Source organism: Cydia amplana, chromosome 13, assembly GCF_948474715.1.
Source record: "Cydia amplana chromosome 13, ilCydAmpl1.1, whole genome shotgun sequence".
NCBI lineage: Eukaryota > Metazoa > Arthropoda > Insecta > Lepidoptera > Tortricidae > Cydia > Cydia amplana.
The window spans coordinates 16,917,766-16,943,038 of record NC_086081.1 but is presented as its reverse complement, the minus strand read 5'-3'; the positions used below and the strand labels follow the sequence as shown (position 1 = coordinate 16,943,038).

Sequence of the window (25,273 nt, the reverse complement as noted above, 5' to 3'; positions counted from 1 at the left end):
TTATTATAGGACGCGGAACAAAAATTTACTCTCCCATAGAAAATGTTAAGGACAGTCAAAATAGAAAAAGCTAATTTTTTTGTGTGACTACTTAAAAACACAATATTTAATATTTCATAAAAATAATTTGATTTGTTCCCTAAATAAGGTTATAAATAATTTCGTGCAAAAACTACTTATTAATAAGTTTTCTCCGTAGTGTTTCTTGGGCATTAGTCTCGACTTACGAAACTCATGCATCATATTCTGGTATTTCTGACTATGCAGAGCCCACGAGACAGACCTAGTCAACAGTTAAACGTTTAACTTTCTTAGCAAATAAACAGTAAGAAATATATCTTTCACATCACAAAGGTTAAAATAAGTTGTATAACAAACACTACGTGGAAGAGTCTCTCTTCTTCCTCGCGTTGTCTCGGCATTTGGCCATGGCTCATGGGAGCCTGGGGTCCGCTTGGCAACTAATCCCAGGAATTGGCGTAGGCAGTACTTTTTACGAAAGCGACTGCCATCTGACCTTCCAACCCAGGGGGTAAACTAGTCCTTATTGGGATTAGTCCGGTTTCCTCATGATGTTTTCCTTCACCGAAAAGCGACTGGTAAATATCAAATGATATTTCGTACATAAGTTCCGTAAAACTCATTGGTATGATTGAAGAGTATGATTGTTATAGGTACTAGCTAAAATACTGAATCTTTTTTCATTCCACAGTTTGCGAAGTGAATAAATAGGTCATACCTACTGAGCAACTGTTACTATGGAATCCCTTAACCCCCGTCCCTCCCTTATCCCTCTTTTTTCCCTTTTTCCTTTTTTGTTAATATGGAAGTGATCCGTTAAAGGGATAAGTTCGCCTTTGTACTAATGATTAGTGTTTTCCTGTTTTTTTTTCTTTTTTGTACTATAAAGTGTTTTACTACTATTACTATAGTATTATAGGACCAACCCCGATATCGCGGAAAATTCTTGGCTCTACCATACAAAATATCTACATCTGACTAGCATACCATATAAAACAGCAATTTTTTTTGTGATTTCGGTGTTAGTCCCACAGTATGACCTAACAAAATATGGCTAAAGGTTTAAAAAACATCACATACATTCAGCACAAAACTTGACAGAACTAGGCCAAGGATGCTCCGTTAATTTTAAACATCCAAACCCGGACGCTCATTCATGAATAACCAACAGAAACGCTGTGAAACAGCTAATAAAGAAACGCTGTTTACGAATAAAACGCTACTCGATGGCGCCCGAAAATTTATAGGGACTCTTTGTGAAATATAGGAACGATCCGACCCAGGGCTGGGCAGTTACGGGATCATTGGGAAATTGCCGGTATCTTTGGGACTGACGGCCGTTTGCCAATCGCAAACAGATTGATTTACCCGTCGTAAATGGTGCCTACTTTGCTACAAACCTTGCTTTTAAATTCTTAATTATTTTTTCAAATTATTATATTGTGCTGAAATGTTACTTTTGACACTGACATATCGGTATCGTATCACGGTGACATCTTATAAGCATTGTTCGAATTGGGCCGATAGATGGTGACTATGAAATGCATACGTGGACGGGACACTTCTTGTCATTTAGTTACCCTGCCTGCGAAACAGGCGGTCGCAGGTCCGAAGGACATTTTATTTGCGTGTTTATTATGATATTTAATCCTGAGCTATGGATGTTTTCTATTTATTTAAGTTTTCGTCCTCGCCTAGTCACAACACAAGCCTAATTGAGCTTACTGTGGAACGAAGTCGATTTGTATAAGATTTTCTCATAATATTTATTTATTAATTTGTTAATGCTACTTTACAATGATGTTTCTATAAAATACAATATGTACATTTACCTATAGTTCTCGGCAATATGAGCAATTTTCCGGGAATAATCCCGGGAGAGGATTGGAACATCACTTACTCGCCCGCAGCGTGATTTATCGTGAGACAACCACCGCACCGAATAACTGGATTATATTTACGCGCATTCTTTGCCATGTTAAGCTTATATTAGCACAGTCAGAACAAATACTTACAAATTATATTGTGCTCTCGCCATATAATAAAACAAAGCGAGAATTATTCACAAAATTACGTTTAACTTTTGTCCTAACGTGAACTAAGTCATTACTCAAATGTGTTGAAAGTTTAAAAGAAAACGTGCAAACAAGAATTTGCGTTTTTAAAGTCTATTCATATTTTAAACATCTGTATATTTAAATACTTTTTTTAATAATATTAAGCACGTTTATCCTAACCTACCTAACTTTGCTGGCAGCGGCGGCGCGTATTTAGGTGCCTACTCGTATTCTTAGGTCACGAAAATATCGTAAGTTAGTCTCGCCAACCAAATGATATTCCTTCCAAAAATATATTATATTTTATCTAAGCATGTGTAGAGCAAAAACACATATCGGTTACTATGTATTCGTCTGAAGTACGATAAAATATTGTAGCTTAACATTATTTATTACTATCGAAGAGCAAAAACACATATTATAAGTAGGCGGTAACTTACTGCTTTACCCTAAATGCTTACTGTATATATTCGCATAAGATTGAATCTTTTCGTCAATTGTTTGTATACTGATAGATTAGGATATTTAAGGACGCTTTCAGGCTTTTAGAGCAAATCTAGCCTTTTTCAGCGTCTCACATGTTTAAATAGATTTACCTAATCCTATAAGGCCTAGCGGTAAGAGCGTGCGACTTTCAATCCGGAGGTCGCGGGTTGAAACCCCGGCTCGTACCAATGAGTTTTTCGGAACTTATGTACGAAATATAATTTGATATTTACCAGTTGCTTTTCGGTGAAGGAAAACATCGTGAGGAAACCGGAATAATCCCAATAAGGCCTAGTTTCCCCTCTGGGTTGGAAGGTCAGATGGCAGTCGCTTTCGTAAAAACTAGTGCCTACGTCAATTCTTGGGATTAGTTGTCAAGCGGACCCCAGGCTCCCATGAGCCGTGGCAAAATGCCGGGATAACGCGAGGAAGAAGATGTGACAATACTGTACTCTAGGATGCAAATGAAAGTAAGATTACCCTATCCTTATAAGATCCAAAGTATAAAATTTGAACTCACCGTCCAAGTAAACCGCTTTCGAAGCGGATTTCCCGTTCTCGACGACCGGCCTAATGGTTTCATAAGACATCGACTCCAGGAGGTTGTCCCTCATATCTAATACTATTAGGCTCCTTATATCTTCGAGAATGTCCTCGTAGAAAGCCGTCAATTTGTTTCCGGAGATTGTAAGTTTCCGCAGCTGCGTCAGACCTCCGAACGCACGTTCCGAGACGTACTCGATAGCGTTGTTGTCCAGCATTAGATCTTTCAAGCCCCAGAGCTCACTAAACGCCAAATTACCTATCATAGTCAAACGATTGCTCCTCAAATTTAAACGAGACAGATTCTCCAGCCCTTCAAACATTTCCCTCGTAACAACTGATATGGAATTCAAATCCAGTTTCAACTCTATTAAATTGTTCAGATGTTTGAAGCATCCCTCGTGGATCAAACTTAGATTATTATTTGATAAATGTAAGACATGTAAATTAGGCAGTCCGAAGAATACGTCGCGTCTAAGTTCCGTGATTTGATTGTCGTCCAAACTTAGATTGGACAGCATCATCATTTGTGCGAATGAATGTCGCTCCAGGATTGATATTTTGTTGGATCTTAAGCTGATTTGTCTTAAAGTAGATGAGTTGGTGAACGCATAAGGTGGTATACTTTGTATCGTTCCAAATTGTATAGATATGTGTTTGAGTCTTTCGAGTCTAACGATGGCTTTGGCGGGTATGAAGGTTAGAGCTTCATCTGATCGAACGTTGAACATCAAGTGTTCTAATTCAGACTGGGAGGAGAAGTTTGGCCAGATGGGGTCTTCTGGGGCGATTCCTCCGGTGAATATCCAGCAGTCTGCTCGGGTGGCCATCTTTGGTTTGGTGCTGTCACAGTAGCAGTGGACTAGGGATCTCCTGTCGACGATGTCACAGATGTTGGTGAACACTGGCATGTGGTAATACTCTATGCTGTGGTCGTCCTTGGCGGTGATGGCGGGCTGGGCTATCGTTAGCGCCGCCATAATTACGAGGTGTTTTGTTATCTGCTCCATTTCGATACCGGTTTTATTGTTACCTGTAACAATGAATTATTGTTAATTGCATAATAACCGTGAAGACGAAGGGCTGAGGTTTTTATGTGAGGCAATTATTGTATTGTTCCGTTAAAGGAAAATAAGTAATTGAGGGAAGGTGTTTGAAAAAAAATACTAAAATGTAGGCATCATTGTAAATGCCTTAATATGTTGTATGTACGTTTAGTGGCAAATAGCGTTGGCTACTTGTATATATTGTTGTATCTGCTGCAGTGATTGTTAGTTTACCTAAATAAATAAAAAAACAGCAGCGGCATTCAGTTAAAAATAATATAATGTTATGATATTACTCTAATTGGCATATCGGTTTCGCTTGTCTGCCTACACTGAAAGTTATGTTTTTGTAACAGTACTAGAATGTTTTGTTACTAATACTTATACAAAAACTGGAACTTCCAAACTATGTGTTACACCGGCTAACAGGTGTTGGTAACAACAAAATCGGTTTTAGAATACGAATCAAATTTTATTGTTTTAAGTATTACTTAAGTTCAGTTCTTTTTTTAATTACTCAAAAGAGTTGGGCGAATTATTTTATCAGTCTAATTTTATACCTGCGCGAGGCAAAAAGAGTAGGTTCATAATACCAAGTGAATATGAGATCAACAACAGTTCAATTAGAAATAAAGGCATCTGTCTAGTCATAGAGAAATAAATAAGACAAGAGTGCTCACTCCATACATCAGTTCAGACTATTAATTTCAGTGTCTACATCTAGCATCGAGTAGCGGAACTATCAGTACTGATAGTTCCGCTACTCGATGCTAGATGCTAATAGTCTTTTTGGTACTAAAACTGATGTATGGAGTGAGCACTCTATGTATTTTTTTCTTTATGGTCTAGTGGAACAATTTTGCCAGCGTTCAGGTTGAAAGATCAATTTTATTAACCGACTTCCAAATCTAAAAGGAGGAGGTTATCAATTCGGTTGTATGTTTTTTTTTATATAACGATTTCGCCAATATCAAAAGTGTGCTCATTGAACATGACGTTGTGTACAGTGATAACTGGGGCCCGTCACTTTGTGGGGATGTCACTTTTTGACAGATTTTGTTAGAAAGGGACTTCCACTTGTATTACGAGTTACAAGCTTTTAAGAAACGGGCCCCTGGACTTTACAAATATCCACGATGGTTTGCCAGGTGTTGACTAAACAATTATTAAACGCGTTACAACATAAATTTTTCATTAGCTGCACACTTCCACATTAGTTTACTGCATAAGCTATCAATGTTAGCTATCAAAGCTAGAAAAAAAAACAAAAGAAAAACATTCTCCAGACGACTTCGCCATTTTGAAGTTCAACCGGATATCGAAAATCTGAAAATTAGATAACTGTCAAAGCAACGTATGACAAAAACTGTCAACACCCTTCCAATTCTGATGGAGGCAAGATAATACTCTCGACATTTGGAGCCGGGGCAAAGTGAAATCATTTACCGACATTTCGACTGTCAGTCAATCAAATTACTTTCGCCCTAGGGAGCTCGCTTCATATGAAGCCCTTAACTGATTCAACATACGCTATGGAATTTAATGAATGCATGGTAAAAATGAGACGAATTGACTTTATTACGAGAGACACCTGCCTACCAATTTTGTTTTGACATTCAGCCATATTCGGACTTTAAGATACGTCAAATATTAGATATCTATTAGACATCATCAAGATATGTCAGTGTCAAACAAGTGTCAAAAGTGACATTTCTTCAAACAAAAACGTAAATTTTGACACTTGTTTGACACTGACATATCTTGATGATGTCTAATAGATATCTAATAGATATCTAGTTCAAAATCCGAATACGGCCCATTGACATGTTCGCTCATGTCTACGTAACTTACTTTCTATATGCATCTCGCCAGGGGCCCGATTCGGATTTTGAACTAGATATCTATCAGTTTCTGTTTGAAGAAACGTCACTTTTGACACTTGTTTGACACTGACATATCTTGGTGATGTCTAATAGATATCTAATATTTAACGTATATTAAAGTTCGAATATGGCTGTTGTACTCGCATATTAGGTAGGTACCCATCAATTCGTCTTCATGGCGAGTATTTATCGGTAGTTTTAGAAAGCCTTTTGCTGGCCTGCTAGTTTCATCTGCAGCAATAAATAGCTGCGAGCAGATCCTTGGGATCAATTGATAATGGTAGAAATAGTTAACTAAACGCATTTTGTGGCTTTCTAAATTATTGGTTACCGGTGTCTCTTTGTCCACGATACGAGTATTCAAGGTGTTACATTTATTAAAGAAAAAAAACCTACCTTTTTACGACTAACTCTCCATCGACTATATAATAATAGGTATTCATTAGGAAGGTAAATTACTTGAAACGGCGTTTATCACCAAACCTACAACCATTATTTACCAGTTCTTTACCTATATTGTCATTGTCCTAAACTTAAACGTTTTTCTTTCCATTTTTTATACAACCTTGAGGCTTTTACGGCGGAAGTGATTCGGCGTTTTTTGCAAAAAACGAGCAAACGTTCGACCTTGTGTTCCCCATCTGGAAAGTTTAGGTATTCCGCTTAGTATAGATCAAACAAAAATCTTCAGCCTTTCTTTAGTAAATTTTCCATTTCAGTATTTGTTTTCGCCGTACCTATTGTTTGTTTTTCTTTTAGAACGAGGTTACCTATAATGTTTGTTTTTGCTTAAATTCGTCTTGTTGCTATAAAAATTTGTTCTAAATTTTTTTAATTAGGTATATTTGTTCTGAGAGTGATTTTAGCAAAATTAATTTGTTTGCGTTGTGTTGTTCTTAGAACCTTCGATAGCAGATAACCTCTTAGTGTTTATAATCTAGCCTGCTTACACTATAGATGTATTAAATACTAGTGGTTCGGTGAGCTATAGACCTCACAATAACCTTATTAAGCTTTAAAAATGTAAAACGAGCAACGGCATTAGGTAATTTTGGTGTTAGAATAAGATGTTTTACAGATTAAGTTTCATGTTTTACACCAAATAAGTATTTTTCATGATCATGACAAAGTGTACAAAATATATGTGTATAAACAGGGTGTAATACTAAATATCTGACGGTTTTCATGCCTCACTTCATCATGCTTCGTCATGCTTGCCTTGCGTTGTCTTTCGCAACTTCAAGTAGTGAGTAAAAGTAACTCGCGCAAGTCATGCTAGGCTGTCAGAAAATATAAGACATAGGTACTTTGGTATGTAACTAAATTTATATTTAAAAAAAAACGGCCAAGTGCGAGTCGGACTCGCGTACGAAGGGTTCCGTATCATTTCGCAAAAAACGGCAAAAATCACGTTTGTTGTATGGGAGCCCCACTTAAATATTGATTATATTCTGTTTTTAGTATTTGTTGTCATAGCGGCAACAGAAATACATCATCTGCCTGCCTAATTTCAACTGCCTAGCTATCAAGGTTCATGTACAGCCTGGTGACAGACAGACGGACAGCGGAGGCTTAGTAATAGGGTCCCGTTTTTACCCTTTGGGTACGGAACAACCCAACAGGGACGCTGGTTTTGAAAATTAAACCAACGCTTTTAACAATCCCCGTCTTTAGTGACAAAGCAATTTAGCTACTTCATTTACAAGCTAAAAATAACACTGTCTTGTCATCCATCAAACCGCATTGTACCATTTCCGCCAAAATGTAACCAGAAAACTAAACCGAGCCTTTGATGTTACTATACTGGTTGGCCTGCCTCGGGTTACGTAACTAACTCGTATCTTATCGTAACTTGAGCAAATTGATAGATACGATAGGGCATTCGAGCGTTTATATTATGTATAATATTTGTATTTATAAATAAGTAGGTTCCGTAAAATGTGGCTACTTTGCTCCCCACTGGGTAATAAAATTGTGCTCCGTAGCTTTATATTTACATATATGTATATCTGTATCATAACTTACAACGTGATAGTCATAACTAAATTCCCTGAGCCTTTGGTGTCTCTAAATGTGTTTGCTTGCCTCGGGCAATGGGTAACTTATCGGTAATAAGATGAAATTCGGAAATTTGGTGAATAAATAGAGTTCCAATGCAATGCAATGCAATACAATACAATACAATACAATGAAATGAAATGAAATGAAATGAAATGAAGTGAAATGAAGTGAAATGAAGTGAAATGAAGTGAAATGAATTGAAATGAAGTGAAATGAAGTGAAATGAAGTGAAATGAAGTGAAATGAAGTGAAATGAAGTGAAATGAAGTGAAATGAAGTGAAATGAAGTGAAATGAAGTGAAATGAAGTGAAATGAAGTGAAATGAAGTGAAATGAAGTGAAATGAAGTGAAATGAAGTGAAATGAAGTGAAATGAAGTGAAATGAAGTGAAATGAAGTGAAATGAAGTGAAATGAAGTGAAATGAAGTGAAATGAAGTGAAATGAAGTGAAATGAAGTGAAATGAAGTGAAATGAAGTGAAATGAAGTGAAATGAAGTGAAATGAAGTGAAATGAAGTGAAATGAAATACAATCCTATTTATTAACCTAAAAAAATACAGAGAGATACATAATATGTATATAAAGACAGGCAACAACAGGAGGTCTTATCGCTAAAAAGCGATCTCTTTGAGACAACCTATTCTGTACAATATAAATGCAATGTCACCGTATGTCAATGCAATGAAAATAACAATAGGTATACATTTTCTTTGACCCAAAATTAGGAGCTCGTCTAATTAAAAAGAAAGGACAAGGAAATAAAAATCGGCTTATAAATAATAATAATAAATTCATTTATTTGCGACCAACTTGGATCAATTCAATGTGTTAGTGACAGTATCTATCTTAAGGCTAATGTTAGTATAATATACAAAATGATCTACAACTAACTATTTACAAAATTGTTTCTCATAAATAAATATATGAATAGGCAGATTCTCTCAACGAGCAGTATAAAAAAAATCCGCCCACTCACCTATTCTTGCGCACAATATGAGTCATGCAGCAGTTATTTAAATACAGCCCATCAACTCTGTCCGCAATCATCTTATATTTTTAAGAGCACGCTAACCACATTGTAACACTTCCACAAGTAAAGGAGAACGCCACCAAAATGTAGCCTCGGAACTAAATTCCCTGCGCCTTTGATGTCGCTAACCAGGTTTGCCTCGGGCGGCATAACTTATCGAGTCAAACTTTATCGATAGGTAATCGATGTAGGGAGCATGCATCGAAAACTTTATGCATTATGTAATGTATAAAATGTATAACTTATATAGTTCCGAAATAGTAATGAGGTACCTGTTACTTCCGTGAGATGATTGAAGAGCATTTTCGGTTAAAAATTTAACATTTTTTTTTTACTTTTGGGTTATTGCTACTGAGAAGCACGAACATTTTCGATTTAAAAAGGAGAAAAAAGTGTCAAATACAAATGACAGATTTGTGACGCATTTTCACATACTTTTTGTATGGAGAGTCACAAAACTGGCACCCAAATTTTTTATGAAAAACTTGGGACACTTTTTTTCTTTGTGTAGTGTAACTCAATAGATGTAACGGTATAATTAGGCATTAAAAAACACTCACCGGCGTGTAAACTCATTCACTCTTTCAGGCCGTTTCATAAACCATCATTCGTATTTTAATGCCTTTCATTATGCACCAGACACATAAACTACTATAATTAAAATGATGTCAGTTTCTTATTTTATGAGATTTTTCATGAAACAGGGCCCTCGTTTCCATGTCACGTGAGAAACAAGTAAAACTGCACATATGTCACTGCACCAGCATGGAGACAAGTTTCTAGCTTGGGTATCTAATTCCAACCGGTTAGAGTCGTGCTGGCGAGTCGGTCGCTAATATGAACCGGTAACAATGGATTCTCTGATACACTGAATAAAGAGTTCGAATCCTGATTATTTGACTTTCGCTCTATAGAAAAAAAATACGACGAACATAGGTCTAACACGCACTTTAAAACTAGTTTGTAACAATTAAATAAGCTTCTAAAAATGCGCAATTTTTTTTCTCTCAAACTCATCTATTACTTTTTTCGTTAAACTTTAAACAAATTAAAATTCAAAAACATGATATCTCGAGCACGCACATCCATCTCGCTCACGCTTACGCTCAGTGAGAGAGAAGAACACGTGTAAATGTGGATTTCAAGCGTAGGACTCGGTCAGCAACTGGAATTGCCAACACCGCAGCATTTTGGTTTCGACTCGGAATGGCCGCTTTACACAACTTACACAATAAAACTTGTGTGTAGAAGTAGAAGCATTAGCAGAAACATTAAGGTGCTTACGGGCCTAAGTTTCAACAAAATGCGAAAGGCTTGGGAGAATTAGAGTGACGGTTATGTTAGTGGTTACATAACTAAAAGGGATAGATGCAAGGCATTCGCTGTCACATTCACTGCTGAGCTACGGTCGTAACGCTACGTCGTAGCCGATAACATGGCTAGCATGGATTTCCCGGTAAAAATAAAAACATCCAATCCCCGGTAATGTTTAATATGAACTTGCATTTTTGTCTATGGTGCTAGCGAATATGGATGTAAAATTTGAATCCCTTTACGTTTATAAAAGTATGAAATATTGAAAGTAGGTCAACTTAAGAACCGGGCGTTCTTTAGCGAAGGAACCTTAATTTATTGTTTATTAAATACATTTCTTTAAAAATATTGTACATTGACTGAAATATATTAGATAATTAATTACGTTTCCCGTATTTTACACCAGATGAGCTCCTGTAATGAATCAGATGGCATAATCCCGGTCCGTGAGGCCCTTAAATCTGTTTCACGTACAATAAGGTCGTATGTGACTAAAGATATGTCCTGAGATACTACTTTTTTAAATGGGAGAGCTAACAACTCCAGTCAAACAGAAAAGTAATAAGAAAATATAATTATACTTACTTTAGTAACCTTATTTGCCTGTATAAGGAAAATAAAATGATTACAAATATTACTTTTGCGTTACATATTTGACTTTTTTCCTTCTAAGTCGTCGTTTTCGTGAATAATATTATACCAATCAGGGCTCGGAACCGGTATTGAAATGAGAGTACTTTGTTAATAATCGTTCCAATAAAACCGTTATATTATTTCGTCCATTCAGAAACCGTTTAATTGGTACGTGAACAAAAAAATACTTTTCTTTCCTTACCGGTAAGAAGAGGAAACTAAACGGTATGGTTCGCCTGGAACTACATATTTATATAAACCGGTTAAACATAGTCTGCCTGTTAGTAATCGTCACAAAACTGGTCAATGTCAAACGCCGTACATTTTGTCAGAAAAATGACAGACGTGACCTGAACACAACTTAAGTCGCGATTTAAAGAACGACTTAAATGAAAATGATCGACGACGGTCCAAATATAGTCTCTAATATTCAGAAACTCACCAGAAACTATAAAAATATGAACACTAACCGCAACTTTACGCGGTAACTAACAATTTATAAATTTTAACCCTGATATATGGCCTTTCCAATTTTAAGTGTTAAAATTTCGACACGCTTATTTTAATAACACGCCTTTATGACGTCATTTTTCTTTCTAAAAAGCGTAGCTTATGAAAACTTTCAGTAACTAGAACGTATAGCTAAATGAAAAAGAAATTCTGAACTGTAGTTTTAAGACTTAGAAAGTTTTAAAAAACGCGGATAAAAACTTGTATAATGTTCTGCTTTAAAATTGTTTCACCATGCACTAGTTATAATCCCGAGGCGGGTCTGAACACTCTGAACTTCTATTTTTAAATCCTTTAAGCCGACAACGCTGTAGCCAGGTTGTTAAATTAAAAAAAAAACCGGCAACAGAAGTGAAAAATGCATTTTTTGTGTAATCCTAGCGCGTAATTGGTTTAGTCTACTATATTATTTACCTTGTAAGTCAGCTTTCCATTGTTACATTACATTTCAGAGTGCAAGTCTTTACTGCGTTAAAAGCGGAGGGGCAGTATTTTTAAATACACGGGCAGTCCAAAACGCGGCCTTAACCTCACAGATATTGTTAAAAAAACCAAACACATTTTGTAATAGGTAAATACATACATGCATAGTTCGCAAGTCCCATTTTTAGGGTTCCGTAGCCAAATGGCAAAAAATGGAACCCTTATAGATTCGTCATGTCTGTCTGTCTGTCTGTCTGTCCGTCTGTCTGTCCGTCCGTATGTCACAGCCACTTTTCTCCGAAACTATAAGAACTATACTGTTGAAACTTGGTAAGTAGATGTATTCTGTGAACCGCATTAAGATTTTCACACAAAAATAGAAAAAAAACAATAAATTTTTGGGGTTCCCCATACTTCGAACTGAAACTCAAATTTTTTTTTTCATCAAACCCATACGTGTAGGGTATCTATGGATAGGTCTTCAAAAATGATATTGAGGTTTCTAATATAATTTTTTTCTAAACTGAATAGTTTGCGCGAGAGACACTTCCAAAGTGGTAAAATGTGTGTCCCCCCCCCCTAACTTCTAAAATAAGAGAATGATAAAACTAAAAAAAATATATGATGTACATTACCATGTAAACTTCCACCGAAAATTGGTTTGAACGAGATCTAGCAAGTAGTTTTTTTTTAATACGTCATAAATCTCCTAAATACGGAACCCTTCACGGGCGAGTCCGACTCGCACTTGGCCGCTTTTTCTGTAAGTAATAACAAAATATTTTGTTACTGTTACTATTATGCAAACTTTTCTTTTAGTATTGTTAACACGTCCATCCGGGCTATAGACAGGCAACAATATCATATATGTATATAAAAACTTTAATTTCGAGTAGAGAAAATCTATGTATCAAAGTATAATATAGCGTAATAAATATTATGTCGCAGTCAAGGCAGTAGACTAGAGATAAACAAACTATCCTACTAGGATTCAGCTTCTCAAGTCCTATTTAAAAATACGTATTATCTCTGTCGCTCTATCTTCATAATATTCACAATATTCATAATATTTACATTTAGATAAATAATATCGTAAACAAGTCAAGAATATAATGTATACTTACTCTCAGTGAAAGGATTAAATAAATGCTTATACGTTATAACATATAGCGGGCAACTAAACATCCTAGACAACTGGCGTTAAATCCATCACTTACCTACCACTTGTCTCAAACAAACCAATATATTATGAGCCCAAGATTCATAAAAACTATACCTGCTCAGATATAAAACTTACATTAGTTTTAAAATAAATTAATACAGAACAACAAACAAAATCTGTTTAAACAAGTTGCTACGTCACCAATCATTTTTTCCGATATGTGACAGTTTCTTATATAGGCTCTATGAAAGACTAGCTTATCTATTTTGTGCCGAGAACAACGACATCTTTGAGGTAATTTAGACAACAAACTAAACATACTACCTAAGTACCTACTACATAAATACATATAGGCTGGAACAACATCCAAGAAAAGCGGGTCAGGGCAGGCGTGTCTCACTCCGCGATGTCGTCGCTTTGCTACAGGTAGCTAAAAGTACATCCGTTCGGCCCCAATTTTGGGGAAAGCCATAAGCCGCGCGTGGCGCTGTCGCCACCTAGCGGCCATATCTGTGCTGATCGTAACAGACGCGTTTTGTTAGAGAGTGAGACTTCTGTACTTAGTACTATTATTTATTCTGTGGTCCGGGACAAAAGAATGTCATTGTCATGTAGTACTCGCATTTTATGTGTAGCCCGTTGGTGCAGTGCATTTAATAAAGCACTCGTGTAGACCACTGAGTAATAGTAGTATTTATTTTACCTTAAGCGGGGTTTATTTTCAGTTAGCTCTATGAAAAGTTGTGTTGTTATTTAATGTGGATAAAAATATCTCTTTTAGGAGTTTAATACCTGAATGTCAGGAAAAAGTTACGTAAAGCGGGGCGACTTTAGGAGTGGTTGGGGTTACTTAATACTTACATACTTTTAAAACTATATATGTTTTTGTAACAAGTTAGATTAATATGAATTGTTGTACTACCAAAAAGATCCCGTATAAAAATATGTTATGGCTTAAAAACTGAAATTTTAAAGTCCCCCCTGTCTTTCAAAGTCACCCGGTTTACCCTTTTATATCATGTCAGAGTGAAGTTTTCATTAAAACTGGCCGAAGCACGTGCGTGTAAAATATATAATTATATAATGAGAAATACAGCTGAGCCATGGTAATAAAAGCGGCCAAGTGCGAGTCGGACTCGCCCATGAAGGGTTCCGTATTTAGGGGATTTATGACGTATTAAAAAAAACTACTTACTAGATCTCGTTCAAACTAATTTTCGGTGGAAGTTTGCATGGTAATCATATATTTCATATATTTCATATATTTTTTTTAGTTTTATCATTCTCTTATTTTAGAAGTTACAGGGCGGGGGGGGGGGACGGACACATTTTACCACTTTGGAAGCGTCTCTCGCGCAAACTATTCAGTTTAGAAAAAAATGATATTAGAAACCTCAATATCATTTTTGAAGACCTATCCATAGAGATACCACACACGTATGGGTATGACGAAAAATTTTTTTTTGAGTTTCAGTTCTAAGTATGGGGAACCACCAAAAAATATTTTTTTCTATTTTTGTGTGAAAATCTTAATGCAGTTCACAGAATACATCTACTGACCAAGTTTCAACAGTATAAGTGGCTGTGACATACGGACGGACAGACAGACAGACAGACAGACAGACAGACAGACAGACAGACAGACAGACAGACAGACAGACAGACAGACAGACAGACAGACATGACGAATCTATAAGGGTTCCGTTTTTGCCATTTGGCTACGGAATCCTAAAAAGGACGGTTTTGTACGGAAAAATATGGATGCTAACTAAAGACAACCTGCCTTTAGTCATGGCTGTATGAATACCTATTTAAATATAGACGTTGAACAAAATTGTGAAATCTAACACAGCCAGCTCTCGCAGTACTTATCTATAGCTAGTTTAAGCACAAGTAAACACAAGTCATGCAACTGGTCGTAAATCTCCTGGCTTAGGCCACACAATGTCTACTGGTAGTGATGTCCCGTTAGAATATTTCAGGCTCAGGGGAATGTTGGAGGGTTTTCAATTACCCTGTTGTATCTAAATGTTTAAAAGTTTCCTTAAAAGATAAAACTTTGTTGTTTTTGTTGTCTTGAGGCTCCCCAGAGGTTTTGCCCTTCATAAGCTTGCGCCACGCCTTAATATCTGCAGTAAGATTTTAGACCTTAAATTAGTATTCTAAATCCTAATAATAAATAAAATAAATAAAAAAGCCTTTTTTTCTAGTCATTGGAAAAAAAAAATTAAGGTACATCAATTTTATAATCTTAGCTAGTTAGTTTTAATATTACATTGCATTGTTTCTATGTCAAAATTATGATTAGGTATGTCGAAAAAAGCTTACATTTTATTTAGGTATTTATACTGATTAGAACCTTTTTCATGTAATGTCATTGAGTTTTTCTTTATTGATTTAAATGCCATTTAAATGAGTGGCCTTCTAAATCTTACGGTCACGTGATCGCCTTACGCTGTCTCGAGTTTATCATTTTTTCCCCACCTCAAAAATTGCCCAGCGCCGCTAAAGAAGTTTTCACTTCAAAAATCTTGGCCAAGAAAAAGACCAATCCAAAGCCAGCAGTAGGTACTGTTTGTTAATTTAGAGATTCGTAAATTACAAGACAACATTATTGGAAGCCATCTTTATTCGTCCAGTTCCAAATATGAAAAACCCACCATAAACTCAAACCATAAACTATTACCATAACGTAACATTCCTCTCCTTAATAAAATTATAACTAACAACTATAACTAAGATTCAATTAGTCTCGACGGAGCCTTGACTATTCGTCCAGACCTCGTCTTATACAAGTCAAAATTTGGTTCCGGAGTATCATTGATTCCAGTATTGCTTTGACTCACTTCACTTGTATCAATGAGCTCCTGATCATCACTTTCTTCTGCTTCATAAAAGGATTCACAGTCGCTATCATTACTATCATAGTTTATAACATAAGAGTTAGGATTAACAGACTCATTTTCAGTACAATTAGTTGACTCATATTCATTTATGTTACGCAAATGTTGTCTGTTTCTCCTATATTGGCGACCTTGTTCATCCTTTACAATGTAGGAACGAGGGAAGTCAGCCTTATTTACAACACTTCCTTTTTGCCAGCGATCATCAGACATCCTTTTCTTAAACATGATACCCTGACCTATCTCTAATTGTCTTAGAGGCCTAGCAGTTTTATTGTAGTGGTTTTCTACCTTATGTTGCAACTCTTTATCTAAGAAATAGTTTCTAGTATATATTTTAGGCTTTAAATAATTTGCAGACACAGGACAACGGTTATTTATAAGAATAGAATAAGAATAAGAAACCATTTATTGCAACACAAAAAGCATACAGGTTACAAAACATAAGGATTGAAAAAATAAGAATAATTGTGCGGCAAAAGGAACGGGCTCAGCATACGCTGCGTCAGTCATTTCATTACAAATTGCCTGCGCAGCGCTGATTTTCAGTCCGTCCCCTTCACTGAACCACATTGACATTTATGCGGGTTAAAAAAAAAAAATTCTAAACAAAAAACCACTACAAAGATCTCTATTTAAAGTAGGTAATAATAGTTTAAGTCTTATTTAAGTTTCGATTGAACAAAAGGTTAGCTGGAGAAGGGCTATTTTCCTTGGGACTATTTCTGAAATTTAATAACGCTATATAAGGGTCTGTGTTATCCTCTTTACATTTTTTAAATATGGATTTGACAATTTTGACAGAAGATTCCGCTAACCCGTTCGACTTTGGGTAGTCAGGAGACGAAGTAATATGCTTAAATCCATATGCATCCGCAAATTCTTTAAACTCTTTACAGGAATACTGTGGACCATTGTCACTTATAATCTCTAAAGGACAACCATGTCTAGCTATCATAGACTTAATATGATTGATGATGGTTCCTGAAGACAAGTCATTTAATCGAGCAACTTCAAAAAATTTACTGTAATAGTCTACAACAACCAGATAGTATTGTTTATTAAATTCAAAAAGATCAGTGCCTAACTTTAGCCATGGTAGTCTAGGTATGTCCTGAAATTGAATTGGTTCTTTAGTATTGTTTTTCCTAAATAAGGCACATGTTTGACAGTTGTTGCAGAGTTCTTTAATTTGACTTGTCAATCCAGGCCAAAATAGAACGTTTTTAGCTCTACGAAGACATGTATTTAATCCTAAGTGACCTTCATGAATAATTTCTAACATCATTTTTTGTAATGCTACTGGTATCACAATAAGATTATTTCTTAAAATTATTTGGTCGACTAGGGACAATTCATTGCGAAAATTCCAGAAAGGTTTTACTAATTCATTTAGATTGTTCTTAGAATTTGGCCAACCATTATGAATATAATCTTATAAACAGGACAATGTGGCATCCTCGTTCGTTTTCATGGCAATGAGTTGTCGCTTGTCACTTGAAATAGGCAACGAATCTATCATGACCTCAACATGACAAATAATTTCTTTGTTAAACTCTTCATCAAATTCCTTTGTCTCATCATTCTTGTCAACTAGGAAAGAGCGACTGAGAAAATCTGATATATACATTTGTTTTCCAGGTACATACTTAACAGTAATGTCATACCCTTGTATTTTAAGCATCATTCTTTGTAGTCTTGCAGGTACTAAAGACAGGGGTTTTTTAAATAAAATTTCTAATGCCGAATGATCAGTTTCAACTAGGGTATGTTTTCCTAAAATATACTTATGGAATTTGATGCATCCAAATACAATAGCAAACATCTCGCGTTCAACCTGGGCATAACCTTTCTGACATTCAGTTAGCGCCTTAGAAGCATATGCAATAGGCTGTCTGTCTTGTAAAAGACAAGCGCCTACTCCTTCCGAGCTGCAATCTACCGAAACGACTACATCTTTATTGCTGTCAAATAATTTAAGCGTGGGAGCGTTCGTTAATGCCTCCTTAAGTTTATTAAAAGCATTTTCATGAGAAGGAAGCCATTGAAATAATATGTCTTTTTTAAGAAGCTCGCGCAACGGGCTTGTAATAGTCGAGTAATTGTTGATAAATTTTGACAGGTAATTTGTCATTCCTAGAAATCGTTCAAGTTTTTTCTTATCATGAATGCATTTTAATTCGGAAATGGCCATTACTTTAATTGGATCAGGTTTAACCCCTTGGTCACTTACAATCATGCCAAGAAATTAAATTTCTTTACACAGAACTTGGGACTTCTCCCTATTGAATTTGACATTACATTCTTGAGCTCTTTTCAATACATTTAGTAACACTTTATTATGTTCTTCCACGGTGCTGGCATAAATTATTAAATCATCGACATAAAATTGTACATTATCAATATCACTAAAAGTCTCTTCCATGCGTTCCTGAAATGCTTCTGTTGACACAGAAAGTCCAAATGGCAATCGTTTATAGGAGTAGTTACCAAATGGAGTAGAAAACGTGCATAACTTTGAACTTTCTGAGTCAAGCTGTACTGTCCAAAACCCACTGCTACAGTCAAATTTAGAAAAATACTTAGAGCCTGATAACTTATCTAGTATGTCATCAACCGTTGGCAATTGCTTGTGTTTTCTAATAATGAATTTATTTAAGTACCGAGGGTCAATACATACGCGTATTTTATTGTTTTTCTTTTTGGTTACAACAGTTGAGTTGACCCACTCCATCGGATCCTCATTTTTGGTGATTATTTGCTGTCTCACCATATTGTCCAACTCGTCCTTAAGGCTCTGTCTTAGTGCTATAGGGACCCGACGAGGTGGATCGGCTCTGGGAATTGCATTTTCCTGTAAAACAATTTTATAGGGTTTTTTAAAACAGCCTATACCATTGAACAAATTAGTATACTATGCCATGATTTTATTTGTGTCAGAGTTATTTGAGACATTTATAGTATGAACCATGTTTCTGGTAACTAATTTTAGTTTCATGCAAGATCTTAGGCCTAAAATTGTCATACAATCTGTGCTCACAATAACAAATTCAATGTTATCACACTTTCCATTCTTGAGGTAGGATTTAATGGTGCACACACCTTTGACAGGTATGCACTTATCATGAAGTGTCACTAATTTAATGCGCTTAGTAACTATAAATCTCTCATCAAGGTTCAATGACTTATAAGTAGCTAAGGACATGCAGTTTACCTGAGCACCAGTGTCTAGTTTGACGTTTATAGACTTATTATTTATAATCATAGACTCAATCCACTCACATTCGCATTCACACTCACTGTTGATACAGCCAACGAAGAAGGACTCCTCGCTGTCGTCTTCAACCTGCTTCTCTGTTATGGCTGCAACCTGTTTGTTTCTGCAAACCTTCGCAAAATGATTAGGAATACCACACTTCTGGCACTTGCAACCTATAGCTGGGCATTGATGCGTGCGATCCCAGTTATTTCCGCAGCGATAGCATTTTCTTGTCTTGACGCTTCTTGTTCTTGAAGTATTGACATTGTTGACGTTATGTACTGGCACAGTGCTGACGTTGAGCACGGAGGTCGCAGCTATCTCATTCGTTAGTTCCGTAACTTGTTTTTGAGACAATTCCGCAGCTCTGCACATGGTGATGGTCTTCTGCAGAGTCAGATCCTCCGTGCGCAGAAGCCTCTCCTTCATAGCGGTATTAGCTAGACCTATGACGATAACGTCTCTCACGAGTTCCTCTCTCTTGTCACTGAAGTTGCATGTCATACTTCTGTTCTGAAGGTCAGTAAGGAAATCGTCGAAGGACTCTTTAGGTCCTTGTGCCCTTGTAAAAAATTTATGGCGTTGCATCGTGATGTTAACTTTTGGAATGAAATATGCATTAAATTTCTTTAGGACTTCTTCAAAGGTTTGCTTTGGCTCTAAATTAAACGAATTGTATATTTCTACACCCTTGTCACCCATGTTATGGAGCAGCAGAGCTATTTTACGGTCATCGGAAACTGCTTCAAGGTCCTCGGCAAGAAGAAATATTTTAAATTTTTGGACCCACAATTTCCAATTCTCTTCCATAGAATCCGTGAATTCTAATGGTCGTACGTAAGAGTAGGCATATCCTTGCTTGTTTTGTGGACATTGTAATGCCGGCGAATTTGCCGGATTTGACTCACCCATTTTCGTATTTCACATGTATTATTTTATACTTCTGACACCATGTTTGTTAATTTAGAGATTCGTAAATTACAAGACAACATTATTGGAAGCCATCTTTATTCGTCCAGTTCCAAATATGAAAAACCCACCATAAACTCAAACCATAAACTATTACCATAACGTAACAGGTACATCACTAGCCGACAGACGCCTCACCCGGAACCGTTAAATATCGTCGACGCTGCTCAGCGGACAGACACTTCGCAACTCCCCACTTCTGAATTTAACTGCGTTTGCGAGGCCTTGTTAGAAGGCTGGCGGAATATTTGATTTGAAGTGATTGTGTTAGATATTGACGACTGTGAAGGGATAAGTTTAGACGTTTTTTGAAGATCGGTTCTAAATGTCATTTTTACAGATATAATAAGATGTCGTGTACAGATGTAGTGCATAATTGTTTTTCATCGTATTTTATAGGCAACGTTCCTATTTGTCATGCTAGTTCAGCCAAAGTCAGAACCTTTTGTACCGTGACTGACTGAATTAGAAATACACGTTCGTAAATATCCGTGAAAATACGATGGAAAATAATTATGCACTACATCTGTAAAAATAATGATCGTGCCATCGCCGTTCATTTAATCAGTTCAGATCAAATTCTTAGGTGCCGGTTGCACTAAATAAATCATTAGTTATGGTATTATCGTTCAAATAACCTGACCGGATAATTTTAGTTCCTTAGCCAGTTCCTTTTTTAGGGTTCCGTAGCCAAATGGCAAAAAACGGAACCCTTATGGATTCGTCATGTCTGACTGTCTGTCTGTCTGTCCGTCTGTCTGTCCGTCCGTATGTCACAGCCACTTTTTTTCGAAACTATAAGAACTATACTGTTGAAACTTGGTAAGTAGATGTATTCTGTGAACCGCATTAAGATTTTCACACAAAAATAGAAAAAAAAAACAGTAAATTTTGGGGGTTCCCCATACTTAGAACTGAAACTCAAAAAAATTAGGATAGGTCTTCAAAAATGATATTGAGGTTTCTAATATCATTTTTTTCTAAACTGAATAGTTTGCGCGAGAGACACTTCCAAAGTGGTAAAATGTGTCCCCCCCCTGTAACTTCTAAAATAAGAGAATGATAAAACTAAAAAAAATATATAATGTACATTACCATGCAAACTTCCACTGTCTAGATAGTTCGCTAGGTATGGGATGATAGCAGGGCACTGGTTTAATTATTGTGCAGTGCAATGCGCCCTAAAATTTAAAATATCTACGTATTTTAACAACACTCATTAAAACCATTTGATATTTGATGAAAATATATAATTTCATCGCAACCCAAGTGAAAAGCGGAGTATAACACGGGCATAATGCCCATTACTTTACGCCCTTGCGGCCTTGTTGTATAATCTACTATTCGCACTCTCTTTCAACGTAGCATATTCTAAAATAAGAGAACCTAACTAATCGCACAATCCCTTATATTTTAGGTGGCAGAACCTCATTTACTTCCGCGGACTCAGCGATCCGAAGGACTCGTCCCCGATAAAAGCGCGCGGCTGGATTCTATTTTTTGCCCACTTTGCCGGCTATCCAGACCCTATCCAGCGCTTATTACTCTCATAAAGCATTCATCCCTCCAACACTACAGAATAAGGAATCGGCCAAGTTTTATGATGACGATGTAGAAAGGAAGCACTTTTTTACTGTCAGGTAAGTGAAATCTTCACTTATATTTACTTTCGCCCACTTTAGTATACCTTTCTTTATTAAACAAGAAATATATTAAGGTGTGTCATATGTGAATAGGGTACACGAAATAATTTTTTCATTCCAGTAATATTTTGAGCAGTGCTTTTCAAAAAATCTTTAAAATTGAGTCAATTTTAACAAAATTTGATTAGGCCATGTTCCTTAATAATATATTTAGACGCGTCTTCTATCAACGTATGTTTATTCAGACATTTGGAGCTCGGGCAATGTGAGTACCAGCAAACTTCGAAACAGCAACAGATCTGATAAATATTTCCCCCAATTCCACCTACCAAATTTTCATAAATATTTTTTAATCTGACACAAATTACGGCCAGAATAAGGCCTTCTGAAGGTTATTAGGCCTTCGATTTAAACTTCTTACTCGCCTCCGGAATCAGCAATAAATGAAATAATCTACTCTATTGAAAATTGGAAATGGAAAAGTGCCAAAGAGGGCTTGCAATAACCAGATTGCATTGATTGCCGTTAACAGGCTCTACAGCAATTAAATATTTGAGTGTCGGAATCCACAGATGTTCAAATAAGGCTTTATTTTTAGCGGAGTCCATCAACGAATTCGCAACGCAACACAAACATGGGTGGTTTTATCAGCGGTGACGAGCCACGCCTGTCCGTTTTTTGTAGCGTACCAGTGCGCCAATATCAGCGGATAAGAGCGATTGCAAAATAGCGTTTTTACAAGCGAATATTGATTTTGTAAAATAAATAAAAATAATTTTGATTACAAACACAAAGCATGAAGCATTTAAGAAGACTTACGGTCACCACGCACATAGATGTTTACGCACGCACATATTTACAGACATGATTCAAAATTAGCTCTAGATACGATATGGATCGGGTATGTCAGTGTCAAAAGTGATGTTTTCGTTTGAAGAAACCTCACTTTTGACACTGACATATCCAAGTTTTTAAGTGCTAAAAGCTTTCCCGTCTTAGTTTTCCCGTGTCTCATTTTTTCCCGTGTGTTATATTTACCCCACCTGACCCTACACATGTACGCGACCTCTGTCAATACTCCGCGACAGATTAAAACTCCGGGTCTGCGGCAGGCCGAAAGCCCCTAAAAATCAGAGCGGCCATAACAGAGATAAGCCAGCTTAGCGGCGAGTGCGGCTTAATAATTCAAAATACCCCCGTTTCGCAGATAACCGGAGAACTTAAGGCACGGTTTAAAATAGGCCCGTCAAGGGGTAGACAAGTTCGAACAGGGAATGGGAATACGGAAAATTTCAATGTAAAACTAACACAAACCTTAAATAATATAAATGAATGGATGCGCGACCATAATTTAACAATAAATACAAATAAAACTAAATTAATACAATTTTATCCTCATCAAAGAACGCCTCTACAGTTAGAATGATCACTAGATAACACGGAAATTGAAGAAGTAGAGCATTTAAAACTCCTAGGTGTTACTTTAAATAACAATATCAACTGGAAAACTCACATCGCATGCGTTAAAACGAAAATATCTCAGTTTCTGTACGGACTCTTTACGCTCCGAAAGACAACAAACTTTGGTACAGCACTGTCAGCTTACTATGCCTTTACACAGTCTTGGCTACGTTACGGGATTGTAATATGGGGCGACAGTACAGATGCCCACGACATATTTGTTATGCAGAAAAAATGCGTTCGTGCATTGGTGGGTATCCAAGAACCCGATAGCTGCAAGCCACATTTTTTTGAGCACGGCATACTTACGCTACCATGTCTTTATATTTTAGAGTTATGTATTTATGTCAAAAAAAACATACACTTGTTCAAACAGCTGCCAAATCGAAGGCTAAAATACAAACTTGAGCTACCCGCGCCTAAATTACAAATATATAGGAAAAGCCCTCTTTATGCAGCAGCTAAATGCTACAATCATATTCCAGACTTTATAAAGGCAGAGGCTTTCCTCTGCCTTTATAACATACAACATACGCAAAAAGATTGAAATGGTTCCTTGCGAGAAAAGTGTATTATTCTATTAATGATTTCTTCGCAGATAGCTTTAATATGTAATTTATTAGTTCTATTTATATAATTTAATACGATGCTACTTTTTGTGCTTTATTGCATGACATATGTAAATATTATAAATCTTAGTTTAAGGAAATGTTTGTCATACCCTTTTAGGGTCCATGAGGTACTTACTTGTATAAATGTTGTAACATCTCTTGTTGTAACCATGGTGCAATAAATAAATGATGATGATGATGATGATGACAGTTCGACGGCAGGCTGAGATCGTAGTTGGGTTGGACTCACGGCCTGACAGCCATATTCGAACTTTAAGATACGTCAAATATTAGATATCTAAACGATATGGATCGGATGTGTCAGTGTCAAACAAGTGTCTAAAGTGACGTTTCTTCAAACAAAAACTTAGGAACTAGGGTTAGTTATATATCATATTCATATAACTTAGGGATGAAAACATTATATTCACACTTTTAAAACGCAACGTTAAGTATTTTTTTTTAAGATTTTTAATAATCTTTGACTTTGGCTATAATTACATTTCTATGGAAATCGTCACTCAATCCGGTACATATTTTTACAAAAAAATGTATGACTGCCTGCTTTAAAGTAATACTTTTGTGGGGCTTAGTCAATTTGTGTAAAAAAATGTCCATTAATATTTATTTATTTATTATTTATTATTATTTATAGAATAAGGAATCCCTTAATTATACTTCTTCTTCCCAGACCTTATCCCATTTACTTGGGGTCGGCCTTCCCTGTCCTCTTCTTCCATTCTGCACGATTTAGTGCCAGGTGTGCGTCATTTATGCCTTGCTCCCTCAGGCTTTTCTCCACCGTCGTCAACCAAGTGGCAGGTGGTCTCCTGCTTCCTCGCATCGTCGTAGGTATCGCTAAGGCTACATTAACCATGAGTTCAGGAGGTCGTCTCTGAAATCCCTTAATTGAAATGAATCCCTTAATTATACGAAAATGATATATAACGTGCCCTAGTTGCTAAGAGCAGGAAGGAATATAGCATAGGTAGATTAGACCTGGGGATCCAACCCTTTCCCCTCCCTTTTTGGTGGGTAGGCACGGTACGATCTCGTGGCTACCGGGCCAAATCAGCTTTGTTTGACCTTAGGAACAATCGTGCCAAGCGGCATCGCCTGAGACTTTTGTCTCAGGCCATACCGCTTGGCACATACTCACTGCACTCACTTATTTTGAAAGGCTTAATTTCGAAAACTATTCAATCTATAGAGATAATTATAGTGTCGTATTGTAGCAAATTTAGTCTTCTTTAAAAA

The 25,273-nt window shown here is 36.4% G+C and overlaps 2 protein-coding genes across 3 annotated transcripts in view; both read right to left on the bottom strand.

Annotated features, from left to right (window-relative positions):
• LOC134653565 (connectin-like) overlaps nucleotides 1-25,273 on the bottom strand; it is a 75,296-nt gene that overhangs the window by 9,149 nt on the left and 40,874 nt on the right. The window contains exon 2 of one of the 2 annotated variants that reach the window (XM_063508949.1): nucleotides 3,085-4,140. In XM_063508949.1, the coding sequence (XP_063365019.1) occupies nucleotides 3,085-4,117 (1,033 nt within the window). In that variant the 5' untranslated portion in view covers nucleotides 4,118-4,140. Of the gene's footprint in view, nucleotides 1-3,084; nucleotides 4,204-25,273 lie in introns of those variants that run through there. The other variant, XM_063508950.1, reaches the window with a different exon arrangement.
• Nucleotides 17,195-20,244, bottom strand: LOC134653655 (uncharacterized). The gene is made up of 2 exons (XM_063509049.1): nucleotides 19,356-20,244; nucleotides 17,195-18,927 (listed from the first exon to the last, which is right to left on the bottom strand). Coding segments are annotated over exons 1-2 (891 nt in total). The 3' UTR covers nucleotides 17,195-18,925.

Coding starts and splice junctions, on each gene's coding strand:
- LOC134653655 (XM_063509049.1), bottom strand. CDS start 20,244: ATGGGTGAGTCAAATCCGGCAAATTCGCCGGCATTACAATGTCCACAA.